Below are 16791 nucleotides of genomic sequence, written 5' to 3' on the forward strand. Positions count from 1 at the left end.
ATAGCTGGCTCTGCTTCCCTGGCACAAGGGGAGCCCCAGGGATTGAGGGAGGGGGTAGGGGGCAAAGTGCTACTTCCTTTAGCGAAAACCTCCTCCCAGGATTAGCCAGCCTGCCTCCCCAGCCCTATCCTCAGCCCCGCCTACCAGGGGAGACTTAAGCTTAAACTGACCTAACAGCTGTCCCTTCACCCACCAGCTATTTCCCTGGGGTGCAGTGGGCAGTTCTCACCTTAAAGAGCCCCCATCTGCCTGGAGCCTTTGGTGGCAAGGGCAGGGGGAGGCGCACCGGCCAGGAGGGAGCAGACGATGCTGTGTGTGTTTCAGTTGCACTGGGGTGGGAGCGAGGAGGAGGCGTCTCCAGCTTTCCCTGATGCTCGTGTCATGTCAGTCTCTTTGCATGTGTGGAGTTTTTTGTGTGTTTCTGTTTGGGTTTTTGTTGTTGGTGGTTTTTTTTTTTTTAATAAAAGAAAAGAAGATGTGTATATTTTTGGCAACAACAGAAACGTAGTGCAGATATATTTTTGCCTGTGCTGCTCAACTGGTTTTTTTCTGATACTGAAAATAATATTAATATTCCTGTTGATAAGACTTTGTAAGATGTTAGGGAGCTGATAATGGAGGGGGGTGGGAATCCTTCAGAGGCAATTTCTTAGGCACTTGCAAGGGCTTGGGGGAGGGGGGAGCAGTTGTGATGACCTCAGAAATACTCACTTTTTATTAATGCTAAATATCAGTTAGAATGAAATGATAGAATTCAGCATTTTATGCTTCTACATCTATTATGCTAACTCCCTGCCCCCAAACCACTGAAAAGAAAAGAACCCTCAGAGAGATTTTTAGAAGAGCTGCCCATTCATACCCACGCCCTGGCCCAAGGCTGGCCACTTAGCGCTCAAGTCCACTTCTGTTCTGGATGGTGAGGGAAGGGCTCCAGGACTGCTGTGAGAGGTCCAAATGATTAATGCACTGGAACCAAGACTCCCCCCTCCCCCCGCCCCAGCCCCAGGTTTTCATCTCTCGAGTCTGTGTTCTCCATCTTTCCCATACTGGGGTGCAGTGGCAGGTAGTCAGGTGAGATTTGAAGGACCCAGGCTGGGGAAGAACTGGGGCTGTCTCTCAAGTGAGGGGCTGGAGGGTGGGGTGGGCGTGATGATAGTAGCAGCATTTCCTTCTTTTGAAGGAGCTTTATAATAGGAGCAGTGTGGAGATCCTCTGAGGGAGCTGGATCTCAGCGCAGGTCAGGGGATGGCTATCCTGGCCTCAGCCCCTCCCAGCCTCGGGTCTTTTTCCAGGATGTATTTGGATGGGGAGGAGATGCAGATTTGTAGGTCATTCGTCTAGGGGGAGGGGAAGGATGTGGGTTTGGGGCGGAAGCAGAGTGTGAAAAGACCTGTGCTTGGAGCTCTGTGCACGCTCAGGAGGAGCTGTGAATGGGGTGTGGGTGCGGAGCCGCAGTCCAGCCTTGAGGTCATGGTGTGAGTGTCCGCTGGAAGGGACCTGTTTTTAGAGATTGTGTGGGCCAGCTCGAGTCACAGGTGATAACTCCAAGCCTGGGGGGCAGAGCCGGGACCAGCCCTCAGGGCCCTGACCTCCTGGTCTCTGGCTCTCCTGCCCACCCCTGGCACCCACCCCTGGCTGGCTGGCCCTGTGTATGCGATTGTGGTGTGAGTGCAGGGCGTGCCCGGTGGGGGTATCTGTGTAGCCCTGACCATGGTAGCTCAGAGCTCATGGATCCTCTCCATAGAAAATGACACTTTAAAGGTTGCCTTTTTTTTTTTTTTTTTTAAAGTTTTACCTATTTGTGTGTGTGAGTTTCCCCCTCAGGCTCCTGGATCTCCTGCTGCCTCCAGGTGTCCTTATGTTGAGGCTGGTGAAAGGACCCCTGCCCATTGCTGTCCTGAGTTCTGGGGACTACTCCAAGGGAAGGCCTAGAAAGGGGAGCCAGCGTCAGGGGCCAGTTTTGAGAAGGTTAACCCCACACTCCCCTTGCGCTGAACTGGAAATGCTGGCAGGATTTCGAAGATAGGTTCCCCTGGCCAGCCGCCAGCCTCAGCACACCGTGGGCCGGGGTTCGGGCCTGCAGCTCTCCCAATTGTCCCAAACTTGTTTTCCTGGGGAGAGGTGTCTGGAGGGAGTAAGGTCACTTCACCTGGGCATTTGGGGGATGGCAGGGTACAGTATTTCCCAGCCTCCCTCCATCACATCAATCCAGATTCAAAGTGGGTCTGGCTCCTGACCACTTTGACTTGATCTACTGAAAAGTGGGGCCTGAGGGTTGCTGTCTTGGCCCCAGTGTTCTCTTCCTCCAGCCCGACCTGGGACTGGAGGCCCGAGCTCTGCCTCACCGCCATCCGCCCCACCCTTCTCAATGTAGCAGACCCTTCCCAGGGGAGCAGGGAGGGGAAGCCACAGTTTGCAAACCCAGGGGCTTCTTTTTCATTCTTTCTAAAACCTTTATATCCTCAGCCCAAAAGGCAGTGTCCCCCTTCCCCCAAGCCTGGAATTGTGCATCACCGGGATCTTGTATCTTTGTATAACGGATGTTATTTGTACGAAGGGCAGTTCGTAAACAGCACTTGTTCTTTTAATAAAAGAATGTTTTACAAAAAAAAAGTCCAGAGAGACGCCGTATTGTGTGGCTTTATTGACGGGAAAGGGGGGGCATGCCGGCCGCGGCTGGGGTGGGGTCTGCTCTCTCACGTTTCCTTCAGCGTGGAGAGTCCACGTAGCTCAGAGACCAGACGCGCCGGGGCCTCCCGCTCGGGCGCGCGCGCGGCCGGGCCCGCGGGGGGCGAGGGGACGCGGCCTCCGCTCCGCGGGGAGGCGGCTCCGGGGGGAGTCCCGCTCACACGGGGGCCCGGGAGAGGCGGCTCGGCCTGGCGGCTCCCTCCAGACTCCCGGGGGGTGGGGGGCGTGCGGGCTGCGGGGCGGGCGCGCTCCGGGCGGCCGGGGATGCCCGCCCCGCGCGGCCCCCGCCCTCCCCGCGCCAAGCCCGCGGCGTCTTCTGGGCCGGGGCGGGGCGGGCCGGGCCGGGCCGGGGCGGGGCGGGGCGGGGCGGCGCGGGAGGGAGGCGGGGGAAGCGGGAAGGTGACCCCGCGCGGGGCGGAGCCGGCCTGGCGACGCGGTGGGGCCGGCATGGGCGGCGCGGGGCTGCTCCTGCGGCCGGCGGCCTGGGTGAGCCCCCGCGCCCCGCGTCTCGGGCCTGCCCGCTCCCCCCCGAGCCCCGCCCTGCCTGTCCCTCGGCTCGCCCCCCCCCCCGCCAGTCCCGGCGTCGCCCGGCGCTTTGCACCCCTTCCTGAGCGCCCGCCAGGCGCCAGCACTTGCCCCGCGAAGCGCCTTCCTCTCCTGGGGTTCCCCTCTCTCACCCTCGTTTTCCCCTCGCGTCCTCCGCGCCGGCGACTCTCCCCCGCCCCCGTGACTTCCCTCTGGAAGTCCGCTCCTGGCACTGATAGATTTTTGTTTCCAAACTTCCGTGTCCTGATGGCCTGCGTGCCCTGCAGATGCTGAACCAGAGGCGGGGCATCGCCTCCTGGCTGGTAAGCACCCCCTTTTCCCTTTCCCTCCGCAAGTCCCCTAGACACCCCAAAGGTAGAGACCAGAGACCTGAGCCAGAAAAGGTCAGCCCTGCCTCCAGCTTCCCAGCTCCTGCTTGGAGAGGTGGGTGGACCAGAGGGCACCAGGCTTCTGCGCTGGGATCACTGGTGCCCGAGAACCCCAGGGGCTCTTGGCTCTGCTTTGGCTGGTAGAACCCTGCTCCCTGCCCAGCACCAGGGTGGGAGCCAGGGTTGGGGGAAGCTGCTGGATGTGAAACTTGAGAGTCCTCGTGGGCTGGAGCTCGGGGGTCTTCCTGGGTGCTGGGGAATGTGCTTGTGGTTGGCATCAGATCAGCCTCACCAGGCTACAAACGCAGGTGAGTGGGAAACTGGACCTGGATGAGGCCATGGGCAGGAAAGTGCTTCTAAGGCCTGGACTGACCCGGTTCTCATCTTTGCCGCAGGCTCGGTGGTTCCCCAAATCCCCAGCTAAGTCTGTGGTGGCCCTGAAGACACCCATCAAAGTGGAGCTGGTAGCTGGAAAAACCTACAGGTGGTGTGTGTGCGGCCGGAGCAAGAAGCAGGTGAGAGACTCTCCACCTTCGCACTGGCATCAGCACCCCTGGTTAGGCACAGCTGAGTGTCTCCTGGGAGCTCCTGCCCAAAATGTACCTCTTTTCCTCCCACACACCTGAGAGATGGCAGAGGAGACTGGGGGTCAGCACCACCCACAGTCTCAAGGTCCCTGTTCTCTGCACCTGCCCTTTGAGATGAGATCAGAGCAGAAACTCGAGTCACAGGGCCAGGTGTGGACCGCAGGATCGGGGCTCCTGGTACTCCCTCTTCCTCACAAGCACATTCAGGCTCCCCCCACCCACACCCACACCCACACACACTCTCTTAAGCACCCAGAGACACTCTTCTCTCTCCCCACCTTCCGCCCTCCAGGAAGCATCTGGGCTGAAAGTTCCCGGACTTTGGACCCCAGCTTTGGGAAGACTGCTCAGGTGCCCTGCAGAGCTTCCTCTGCCTCCCGAGGGCCTCCCCTTTCTCAGCTGCCCTGTCCTTCCTGGCTGGCAGCGGCCACTGAAGCCTGTCTCTGCCCCGCTGCCTGCCCCCACCTCCCTTCTGCCCCAGGAGCCTTGGATCCAGCAGGACCCTGCCCCATAGTCTTAGCCCCCAGGCCCCTTTCCTTCCCAAGCTGAGCTCTCCGCTGTGTTCCTCTGAGCCTTGTGGTGTTCTCACCAGCCTGAGTCCCTAGTTCAGCTCTGCACCTGATTTGCAGGGGACTTTGCTCACAAGGTGGAGTGCGCTAAGAAGGCCCAGGCCAGGTGGGGCCTAGCCCAGGTGGGCACTGGGCACCTCCCTGCTTCAGCTTTCCTGGGACAGAGGGCAGATTTTCCTTTGTGCACTTCCCCCAGCTCTCTGCCTGCCCCATCCTGACCCCATGTCAAGAGGCCTTGGCTCCAGCTTTGCTACTAACAAATTTGGGCACTTCTCTGGGCCTCAGTTTCCATTAACAAGAGTCCCTCCAACACCTTCAGGACAGGGAGCATGTTCCCGCACCCGGCGGCCAGTTCACAGAGACATCTGCTTCCCTCTAGGAACAGCCCGTCCCTCGAATATGCCCAGTTCTTTCCTAGAGCCAAACAAAATTGATACCCTAGTCTTTTTTTTAGAGATTTATTTATGCATACAAGAACTGGGGTATAGGCCAGACATGGCAGGGGGTGAGAGGATTCACCAGAGTGGGGAGCAGAACATGCGGCTCAACTGAAATACACTGTTGAGGGGAGCAGTGGGCGAGGTCTGCCGTGCATGTGGGTCACCCCTGGTGGCGTAAGGGGTTAAGTTGCAGCACTATGACACTGTCAGCAGCCACTGCAGCATGAGTTCAATCCCCAGCCTGGTAGCTGATACCCAGGTCTTTTTTTTTTTTTTTTTCTTAAACATTGGTTTAATTATACAAGAACCAGGGTACAGGCCAGATGCGCGGGAGGGTGAGACTATTCACCAGAGACAGAGTGGGGAACAGAACAGGCAGACTGACGAAATACACTGCTGAGGGGAGCAGAGGGCAAGACAGGAGAGGTCTGCTGCGCCATGTGGGATTCTCGCTGGCTGGCCGGGATCAAACCCGCACTGTAGAGGCTATGGGCAGCTTCACAGTGCGGCACTCAACCTCCTGCACCACCAGGGAGGCCCTGATACCCCAGTCTTAAAGCAGCACCGTGAGGCATGCAGGCCTCCTCTCCATGGTCCTTCAGAATGTGGGGAAGATGAATTTTATCAACCAGCTGCTGAAATCAACACATCTTACTGGTAGAAGCATTCAAGGTCCCAGTTCACCTTGAAAATTCCGTCCTTGTGTCAGGCCTTCAGGGTCCCCCAAAGACTAATGCTATAAAGCCTCCTACTTAATGAACACCTACTGCAGGCAAAGCTCATAACCATTGCATATTTTATTTCCTCAGAACAATTCTACCCTTCCTAGCATTCACATAAAGAGCTCCCCTGGCTAGTGAACCCAGGCAGTCACATTCAGGAACCTGGGCCCTAAGTTAACCCTGTACTCTGCCCCTGCCAGGCCTGCCCAGCCCAGCAGGTAGGTTGGGTCTCTAACTTCTCTTTCTCTCACCAGCCCTTCTGTGATGGGTCCCACTTCTTCCAACGCACTGGCTTATCTCCACTCAAGTTCAAGGCCCAGGAGACCCGCACAGTGGCCCTCTGTACCTGCAAGGCCACCCAGAAGCCCCCATATTGCGACGGCACCCACAGGAGTGAGCGGGTACAAAAGGCAGAAGTGGGCTCCCCACTCTGAGGTAGCTGCTGCCCGGCCCCAGGGGCCTTAGCACCTCCTTTGTGGGGAGGGAAATGGAATGCTGAGCCCAAAAAGGGGTCCTCCAGGGACCCAGTACCGGCAGCTGGCTTGTCTAGGGCTTGTTCTCCAGAACCTGAGGTCTCGGACCTGGGCATGTGCAAACAGAGCCTGGTTTAAGGCTGGCTGGTGTGATGATGGCATTAAAGGCTTGTCCCCGCGGCAGTGTGTTCTAGTTGTCACTGGCGGGAGGTGCACGGCCCATCCCTGTGTGGGGCAGAGGGCACCTGACAGACCCCAGAGGGGCAGGGCATGTTCAGTCCATAAAACCCCCCTCCCCGGGGAGGCGGCCAGGGGACCCCCGCCCTTTCCCTGCCCCCCTCCCCCAAAGAACTACAGGCTCGGAGAGTATGCAGCATTTATTACAAAGCCAGGAGATACAAACGTCCCAGGGCAGAAGGATACAGTCACAGCACCTCAGACACAGGACAGGTGCAAACACAAAGGTGGAGGGGCGCCCCCAACCCAACACCTAGGCTGTGGCAGTTCTGCCTCCTAATCCCCTCCCCATGTGATCTATGTACATTGGAGGAAAATGGTGAGCAGGGGTGTGTTGGGGTCTGCCCCTCAGGGGGTGGGCCATTGACCTCTTGGGAGGAAGCTGAGGTCAGAGCTGAAGGGTTTCTCTCTTGTGCTTTTACATGCCTCTGTCTTTGCTCTTTCCTGACTTGGCCACAGCTGGAGGTGGAGGAGGGGCTGGAGGGCTGTGGCCTTAAATCTGGGGGTCTGTGCTTCACAGAGATCAGCCCCACTCCACCTTTCCCCTCCAGGTCCCCAGGTAAGACTTTACTACCACCAGCCTTGCTCCTGAGGGTTCCTGGGAGGGGGGCAGGGGGCCAGAGGGGGTGAAATGGTTCACAATCCTAAAGCCACAGTAGAATTAAGGGCCAAGGCCTCCCTGTGGCTTCAGTCTTTTCTCCCACCAGATAAAGGATGCAAAGGCCACACACACTAGGGGGAGGGCCAAGGGGGAGGGCTGAACTATTTATTCTCTGCACAAAGTTTGCACTGAATGAGGAGGTAAGGGAGACACCTGCCCCACTGCCCGCTGCTCCTCAGAAGCAGGGAGTAAGCTGCATGGTAAAAGGCACTGTCTTAGTGAGTCTCTGGACATTCAACAATGGGGGGAAGGGCACCAGTTGGGGCAGGCCAGCAGCCAAGATGGGGGAGAAACAAGGTGGACCCCATACAGTTAAGTTATGCTTAAAGCTTTGGGGGGGCTGTTGAGAACGGCCCAACACCCCACCTGCCTTAGGAAACCGAAGGATGGGCAGTGTTCCCAAGCCTCCAGTGGCTCCTCCAGGCCACCTCTAGGCACCCCCAAAAGAGCAGAGAAAATTACACGAAACCCCCTAAAAATGAACACCCCAACACACACACACACACACACACGTTTGTTTCCTGTAGCATTTAAATTAATCTGGTCCATAGAAAATAAGTATGTATATTTGGTTTTACCTATGTACATATATATAGAGATTTATTTATAAAACCCTCCCCCCACCCCTAAGGTGAAGGGGCTGGGGAAAGTAGAAGAGGTGGAAAAGGGGGCCCAGAAAAAGTGGAGGGGTGGAGAGACATGGCTGGAAAGGAGGGAGAAGGTCCCTTTCCTCAAGTTAAGGGGGGCACAGGAGCTCCATTGACAGTCATCTTGCGCCCCCTGCTGGTGGAGGATGGTGCCTGCAGGCAGTTTGAGGTGCCCCCGTTGGCAGCTGTGGTGGCCCCACTGGCGGTGGAAGGAGGAGTGGGGGAGGTAGGGTGGGTGGCTGGGGGGCAGTGGGAGCTGGGAGAACCATGGGAGGGAGTGGCTGGGCTGGGCAGGGAGGAGGAGGTGGCCGGCAGGGTGGCAGGGCTGGGAGCCTTGTCGCTGACAGACTCACACTCAGATGCCCCGCTGGTATTGGTGCCCTCGGAGGGGGTAGGCGCCGTGGGCAAGGTGAGCCGCTTGCAGGCCGGCTGGACACGGTACTTGAGGGGGAGAGGGCCGTTCTGCAGGGAGGGGGAGGAGAAAGGCAGGAAAGGGGAGGGTATCAGGAGGGAGGCTAAGGAGGCAGCCCCCCAACCTTACCCCCAGTCCCAAGCAGGAAGAAAGCAAGGAAGGGGCTGAACCTTGGAGGCGAGAAAGACCCAGGAGAGAAGGGGAGCTAGCCAGGGTAGGGGACACCCAAAGACCTGAGGCAGGAAGGACGCAGAAGACCAGAGACTTGAGTGAAAGGAGAAGGAGCACACAGAGCAGAACGCAGGGGCTACCAGACCCTCTGCCGACCCCCAGTCAGGCCATGTGAACTGCCAAAGGGTCCTTTCTGTGCTGAGTGTGGGGGGTCATCAGCGAGACAGCCCGGAGGCTGCCCTCGCGCGTCGGGGCGCCTAGACACGCCCAGTTTCATGGAACACTGGACACTGACTAGAGCAGGGCAGCCCATGTGGTCACTGCGGCCGCAGCCAATGCCAGGTGCCCTCCCGGTCCTGCCCGCCGGTGCCAGCCCAGCGGCTCACCCTCCGCCAGGGGTAGATGTAGGCGATGTCCATGAGGGTGTAGTACTCCTTCAGTGGCTCGTCCTCGTACAGCACCTCCACCTGGAGGAGGAAGGGAGGACACCATGACCCTGGCTGGGCCATTTAGCAAAGAGGATCCAAACCGGGACTCTTGGGAAGGTGAGGAGGCGGGGCGATGGGACTTGCAGGTATCCCCCACTACTCCAGAGTCTCATGGTGCACCTGCCTTGACTATCTCAGTTGTCCCAACTCCAGACCACCAGGGGGAAGGGATGCAGAGAAGAAGCTCACGTCTTTAATACCCTCTCCCCCGGTCAGCCACACAGCCGCCCGGTTCCCTCTGTCTCTGGCAGGGCCCAGAGGAGCCAGTGAGCAAAAAGGCCCAGGTGGGCAGGATCAGGAGGACTGGTTCTCACTCTTGCTGCAGGATAAAATCACCCAGGGGGCTTAAAATACCAACACTTGTGTGCACACGTGCACGAGCACACACGCACACATATTCACACACACAGGCTCTGCCTCAGAGGACGTGAGTCAGGATTTAGAGCTCCTCACAGGTTTGGGAAAGTTTGGGATCTGCTAACATAGAGCCGTGGTACTTGAAGTGTGGTCCGCTGACCAGCAGCAGCAGCAGCACCTGAGAACTCGCTAGAAATGCTGCATCTACTGTGCCAGGATCTGCATTTTAACACGATCTCTAAGGAATCACAGATGCATTCAAGTTGGAGAAGCAACGTCCTAGAGCTCCTCTGGAATCCCAGGCTGCCCTTCCTTCAGCCAACTGGCCCCAGATAAGGCCCTGTATTTCGCACACACACCTCTGCCACAGTTCTGAGTGTGCAATCACATGTGTACACTTACATGCACACACACACACACCATCTTGGTCTTGTGTATCTCTGCACACTGATTTCAACGGATGCAGACGCTCTGTCCTTGCTTTCAATTACCCTCTCCCTGGGCTCAGTTTCACAGCCACACAGGCCCGCCCAGCCAGTTCAACGATGGCCGAGACGCACGGACAGTCAGATACCCCCGCACCACATGTTGTCTCGAAGGGCCCAGAGCGCACCTTGTACTTGCTGGGCACATCCATCTTGTTGCGAAGAAACTTAGCGAGATGCATGACGGTCATGGCTGCCGGGCATCGCAGGAAGCGCACCCCTGTCTGCTGGGGAAGAAGCACTCGAGGCTGGGGTCCACCCAGCACTCTCTCCCAGCCCACATCCCACTCCCGGGCCGCCCCCACACTCACCTTCTCCTTCTCCCCATCGCCATTCTCCAGGGGGCCCTTCTTCTCCTCCCGGTCCCTGGGGGAAGAACATGAAACTTGGGAGCTGTGGAGCAGGCAGGATCCCCTAACACACACCCAGAAGGCCCTCCGGGAGACACCCTTTCCCCCCAGGAAATATGGGAAGAGACAGCCCAGCCTAGAACCCCGAAAGGACCAGCTGTAGGCCGGACTTGCCTGACGCCTTCGTAGAACTCGATGGAGAGACTGACAATCTCGTCATCGCTCAGAGCCCCCTTCTCCTGTTCCAGGACCTCGCCTCGGTCCTCATTGGAGCCATTGGGGACTGCGGCAGGACAGAGCTCTGAGGCGTTGGCCCAGGAAGGGGGAAGGAGCCCCACCCAGGGAATCTTGGGGCTCAGCGGGGTGGGCCCAGCCACCCTCAGGCGGCAGTGGACAGCCCAGTGCACCCACCCTCAGGGCTGGGCCGCTCCAGCCCCTGATGCCAGGCCCGGGGCGCGCACACACACGACGGTGCTGGCGAACAGCTCACCTTCTGTTAGCGGGTACGCTGCATAGAAATCCCGCCGCCGTTTCATCTCATCTGGAAGAAGGAAGTGGGGTGAATGGGGAGCAGCGGGTTGGGAAGTGGGGGGCAGTAGGCAGTAAGTGGAAGGGTGAGTAGATAGATACCTTTATTTATTCAATTTGGGTTGTTTTTGGTTTTGGTTTTTTTGGGTAGATACCTTTAAAAAGCCCAGGGACCAATTTGTAGACGATGTCTTGGAGGGTTTTGTCAGATCTGGGGAAAAATGGACAGGGGTCTTTAAGCAACCACCCTCCCTGATCTCCCCAGCCTGGGAACCCTGCTGCCCACCTCCCTTCCTTAGACCCAGGGCCCAGGCACTGGGCTCCCTGCAGGTCTTTTCCCCTCTCAACCAGCTGGATGCAACTTCGGAGGGAGGTGGCCAGTGCTCCCACCCCCACGTGGCTCCAGGAAGCAAGGAGGGCGAGGAACAGAGGGACACTGGCCCAGAGGTCAGGATCAGCGTGAGCAGGAGGGGCAGTGTCAGGCCCACCTGATGCTCAGCAGCGGCCGGGTTTTATGAACCTGCACGTCACACATGGGGCAGTACTTGTTGGTCTCCAGGTAGCGCACGATGCAGGTCTTGCAGACTTGGGGGGTGTGGAGAGAGGGAGGCAAATCAGAGCCCCCTTCATAGCCCAGGGCCAACACCACACCCTCCGCTCCAAATCAGGTGTCCCTTCTCTCCCTTGTCCCCGCCTTCAGGCCTGTTCAAAGGCCCCACCTGGTCCTGCTTGACACGAATAGCGAGCGGTCCCTTCTCCCTCCTTGGGGGAGGACAGATCTGAGTGGAAGTGGCCAGCGCCCAGTAGTAGCACAAGGCGAGCCCCAAGTCCCCCAAAGGAGTACAAAGCAAGAGTCAGCCTGTTAAACACCTCCCGGGGTGCTTGACCCCTTGCCACCCAGGGGCACCTGTGTCCCAGGGGGCACAATTTCAGTCACAGTGATTCAAGCAGAAAACTGAGATCTCAGAAGACAGTCCCTGAATTCCACTTCTAGGCTGAAACTGCCCTTTCCCCTCCGGGCAGCCCCCCTGTGACGTGGGAGCCCTCCTGCTCTTTAGGGCGGGGATTTGCACGGGACCTCACCCGCGCAGTGCTTTGCCAACCCCAGCGGAGGCCACCCATCCTGCCAATCAGCCATGCACCAACTCACAGGAATGCAAGCACTCCACGATGGTAGTGGCGTCGATGAAGTACCCCCCGCACAGGGCACACATGAGGTGAGGGTTCAGCTCTGTGATTTTGATCCGTGTGGTCCGATGCATGATGCCGGGGTGGGGGGCGGGGGGCTGGGGAGCGGCACCCTGGGAAGTGAAAGTGGGATTGGCTCGAGAGCCCCTCCCTCTCCACCGCGCCCCACTCCCCACCACAGCATCTCCCCAAGTCGCAGGCCCTTCCTCTCTGCCTGCAAGGCCAGACCGAGCCCACGCACGGGCCGGACCTCTGGCCCTGAGTGTCCACTGGGTGCTGCGGGCTCTGGAGATTCACACAACCTTGAGGAACAAGGTCAGGCTGTACTTCGGGAGCAGCAGGGAAGCCTGGGGTCACAGCCCGGGAAGAACCGCTGTGTACAGCTCTCCAGAGGCTGTGGGGAAGCAGGAGAACGGAAGAGACAGAGGGCTTCAAAGTCTCTGAGCTCAATCTACATGCACTCAGGTGAGTGCTAGGAGCCAGGAGGAATCAGGTAAACAAGCCGCAGCCCTGAACCTCAAGGAAAGGGAAAGAGTAGATTGTCCCTCTCACCCTCTCTGTCCAGTTGCAAGGTCCTGACTTGGTCTTTCTTCTCCATCCTACCCTCATTCCATCCCACCCACCCTTCCAGGAGGCCTTGCCTAGGAACACGGTGGGCACAAGCTGCCTGAGGATCAAGAGGGCACCCCATCACTGTCCAGCTGGCTCTCAGCCAGCCCCGGCCCCAGGAGAGGCTCCCTGGAAACCCACTGTCCACTGACCACGTAGGTTCCAGGTCTGGTCCTCGGGCAGGAAATACTGAGGACGCTGCTTACATGACCAAAGATGGGAACACACAGCTCCAGCTTGGACCCCACAGGTAACTGCCCCTTCCCTAGGAGGGCGCCCACCGTGACCCGAGGGCCAGCCCACTGCACCAAGCTCCTGGGTACACACCTTCCAGGACCCCCTGTCCTCACACACAGGGATTTCCCAAGTGGACACCGCCACCTGCCCGCCGGCCGGCCAACATCAGGCTGGGCTCTCGGCGATGCCTGCTAAAGCGAAGCCAAGTTCTCTGTCCCCAGCCCACCCGAGCACCCAGCCCGGCCCCAGCCCAGTCCAGAGAGGCCAGGCAGAGCCCAGCTCTGGATCGGCTCACGTGCTCACTTCTTAGTATAGAAATTGAACCTGCACCTAGACGGGATTCGGCCGCCCGCCACCATCCCGCCTCTTCCCAGAGCGAAAGCCCAAGGGTTGGGCTCCGGGAGGGTGGCCAAGCCCCCACTGCTCCTTTACAACACACGCCCTTCTCTCCTTTCCAGAAGCTTTCTAAAGCCACCACATTGGGTTTTCTAGGACCAGAAATTCACAGCCGGGATCAGCAGTTTCTATAGAGACCCCAGGATGAGTTTGGCCAGGACCCAAACAGCCACCAGAGGCACAGGGAGCCTGGCCAAAGGCCGAAAGAGATGGAGAGACACGTGGGAGAGACACGGAGCTGCAGGGCCGACGGAGGACCACCAAGTCCGGGGAGCCAGCAGGACACAGTGGCCCAGGCCCGCAGACCCGGCCGGAGGAAGGAAAGGGGATCCCGCCCCACACAGGCAGCCTCGCCAGCCCTCCCAGCATAGGTTCCCCCCTTCACAATTACACAGGAGGCTTGCTGGCTACTCCACTGTTTGGTGGTTTCCATAGTAACCCTGTTCCTGGCAAGATGCCCAAATATTATCACAACCATCCAGAGGGCAGAACAGACTCCAAGCGCTGTCTTGCTGAGCGTGCGGAGTCGCCGTCGGACGTGTTCGTGCCGTCTGGGCCTCCGAAGGCGCTCCGCGGGACTGCCCGGCCCCTGGGGTCCGTGTCCACCTGGGCTACGGGTGCGTGCAGAGTCGGAAACAAAACATTCTGGGGTCTCATAATGCGGGGGGTCCAGGTTGCTATGCGTCTCATACACCCTCCTTTCTTCCACACTCACACTCACACACACACACACACACACACACACACACACACAAGCACACACACATGCACACAAGCACCGGCATTTGCCGCTGCCCGAGCCACCTCATTCACACTCGCTGTGTTTTCAAAACAGACACTTGCTCTTAAGAACTCCTGTCCGGCCCCACCAGGCAGGCTGTGACCCTCACCCTCTCACTTCCTCGACCATCTGCAAGAATCCAGACCAAGACTGTCCCTCAAGCTGCTTTCTAGACCCACAGGCTCAGCGACAGCAAGAGGAGGATGTGTTCCTCCTCTTATGGAGGATGTGTTCCTCCTTCTCCCCTTGAAGAAACCGAGTCCCCTTGTTACACTCCCTGCTCCCCCAGCATCCCCAGGGGCCTCAGATGGGTACCTCTGGGGCTGGGGGTGGGGAGAAGCACTGATTGGTTCCTCACCTGATTGCCATGGTTACCTGCAGGGCCCTGTCAGCAGGTGCCAAGAACAACTGTAAACAGGAGCTCTGTTCCCCCATTGCACCCCCTCCCCATCTCCCCCACTCCACCAGGCCTCAGGGCCCCACATTCCAGACACACAATTCCTCCCCAGCTGCAACTGGCTGGGGTGCTGTGGGAAGGAGGGAAAAGGAGCGATGGTAGCTGAACCTCCAGCTGTCATCGTTTCAAAGAAGAGACTGGAAGATGGGAACAACCTGAGGGACACACAGATCCCAAGAAGCAGAAAAGCGAGACCAAGGGTCATTTGGAAGTGGCCGCTGTGGCGCTCTGGAGGCTTTCACAGGTCAGTCCCAGCTACATGCCCGCCATGAACCTGAGCGCTGATCTCCCACGCTCAGTCCTTTCCCCCAGCCGGGACCAAGTTCTGTCCCCAAACAGTCTTTGCAAGGGCAAGAGCCCTGGGGGGCAGGTCTTAGCCAAAGTGACAGGACAGGAGCAGCATCCAGCACCCCATCCCAACTCCTCCATCCAAGCCTGGCGTTTCTTTTCTCCATCCTCAAAACCCCCGACTTCTAGAAACCATTCTAACCAGTTTCTTTCTGGACGCTCCCTGGAATGCAGGGCTTTGGCTGTCCAGTGTTTTCACTTTCCCCTGCAGAAACAGTCTTTGGTAACCCAGAGGTCCCTTGCACGCCTTCAGATGCCCGGCTATCGCATTCTTTGCTCCATCTTTTTCCAAATGAGATTAGCCCAAATCCTTCCCTAGCAAATCTTCAGGTTTTGGGAAGTCACTCAAGGTCACATCCAGGTATCTAGAATTGCAGAGGCACAAGGGATCTTGGAGAGCATCTTGTCCAATCCTCTTACTTTACAGCCGAAGAAACTCAGAAAGTGACTCTTCCAAGGTCATTCAGCAACACAGTGGAGTTCTAGAACCAGAAACCGCCTGATCCCATTCCAGTGCTCCTCATGCCAGCACCCAGGCCAGTGGGAGGTGAAGGACACAGCTGGCAGAAGACCACTCACTCAGTGAGCAAGTCCGGCCCTCAAGACCATCAGCACACATTCTCATCTCAAAATAGAAAGAGGGGGCAAAGGCTAATTGCCTTACCCAATTTCCATGGTACAAAAAGGTAAACTGAGGCAACACGGCAGCAATGATCCCAGAAGCCATTCCTCCCCCAGCAGTGTGCATTCAACTGTGCAAACCCTGGGTATGTGTGTGCATGTGGCACTCTGTGGCACGCAGGGGGAGCCTGGCTCTGGCTGGTGACATGCAAGGATTTGCTCCTCCACCCCCAGCATGGAAAAGGGATCTAGCCTCCTCAAACTGGGCTCATGCCACCCTCCCACCTCCACCATCACACAAAGACAAAATCCAAAATATACACACAGCTACACACTGCCAGGTATACACACACATATGCACAGACAGACACACCCCCTCCATCTCTCTTACACTCACAACACACAGTCCAGACAGACATCATACCTCTCCCCGACCCCTCCACCGCGGCCAGACAGGCACTTGGCCAGACACATACACAGACACACTGGCCAGACACAACCCATCACACAGACAGCCACACCAGAGCCAGGCCCACACTTGCCAGATGCACAACTACCTCCCACCCACCCCATCCAGAAGCCCCAAGTCAGACATCCCTGGCTGAAACCAGGGCAGCAAACACACACTAACCTTTTGTGCATCCCTGGTCCATCCAGGGTAAATCATAACACACCTCTTCTTCTAGCAACAAAGGCAGTGCAGCTCCCAACCTCCACTCAGAGGGCCAGAGGCTGGAGGAGTGGGGTGGGCATCTGACCTGCACAAAGATGTAACTCTTCCTCCCTCCATTCCCATGGCAACAGCTTCATCAACCAAGATCTCTTAGACAAGGCCAGAGGCAGCAGAGACCCCCTCTTCCTGCCCAACCCCCAAGACTTCAACTTGAACCCCTTCCAGCTAGGCATGGACTCGGCACTGAGTCCCTGGTCTCAGCTGGGGTCTGTTTCCTGCTTCATTCCAACATCAGCTGTAAGACCTCAACCCCCAACTCATAGTCAGGGAACCCCTGGGAAAACCTCCCCACCAAAAGGCTGCAACAGAGCTGGCTTTATGCTCCTTCTCCAAGTACTAGCACCTTGGAACAGAGTGGCGAGGGGGAGGAAGGAGAGAAATTAGCTTCAGCAACAAACTGCAGGAGACCCAGAGAAGGTGGCATCAGAATGGAGTGAGAGACGACCAGGAGTCCCCCTCCAGTGATGGGGAGCCCTGGAGAGACTGATGCGGGGAAGGTGGGGTACTCCGAGAGACAAAGACCAGGGGGCAGCGCAAAGCGCGGGGTAACACTTCCACAACATTCACAGGCACATTCACCACCCCCGGGCCGCCTCCTTCCCCACCTCAAGCCACCCGGAGCAGTTCTGGGCAGATGGGGGCAGTGGGGGAGGGGGAGAGGCATGCCGGGGCCCACCGTGGAGACAGGAGGG

General features: G+C 58.1%; 2 protein-coding genes across 2 annotated transcripts; one reads left to right on the forward strand and one right to left on the reverse strand.

Moving 5' to 3' along the window:
- Positions 1-3116: 3116 nt before the first annotated feature.
- CISD3 (CDGSH iron sulfur domain 3) lies at positions 3117-6545 on the forward strand. Its single transcript, XM_084238240.1, has 4 exons — positions 3117-3174; positions 3501-3536; positions 3998-4117; positions 6175-6545. The coding sequence occupies exons 1-4, from the start codon at positions 3136-3138 to the stop codon at positions 6352-6354; spliced, it is 375 nt and encodes a 124-aa protein (XP_084094366.1). The 5' UTR covers positions 3117-3135; the 3' UTR covers positions 6355-6545.
- Positions 6546-7957: 1412 nt separating this feature from the next.
- Positions 7958-11991, reverse strand: PCGF2 (polycomb group ring finger 2; the record flags this gene model as incomplete). Its single annotated transcript, XM_084239418.1, has 9 exons — positions 7958-8400; positions 8908-8988; positions 9980-10075; positions 10163-10217; positions 10376-10484; positions 10692-10742; positions 10885-10940; positions 11218-11314; positions 11880-11991. 9 exons carry the CDS (start codon positions 11989-11991, stop codon positions 8023-8025), a joined length of 1035 nt encoding a protein of 344 aa, XP_084095544.1. The 3' UTR covers positions 7958-8022.
- Between the last annotated feature and the right edge of the window lie 4800 nt (positions 11992-16791).

The sequence above is a fragment of the Talpa europaea genome, assembly GCF_964194135.1.
Source record: "Talpa europaea genome assembly, chromosome: 7".
NCBI classification, from domain to species: Eukaryota; Metazoa; Chordata; class Mammalia; order Eulipotyphla; family Talpidae; genus Talpa; species Talpa europaea.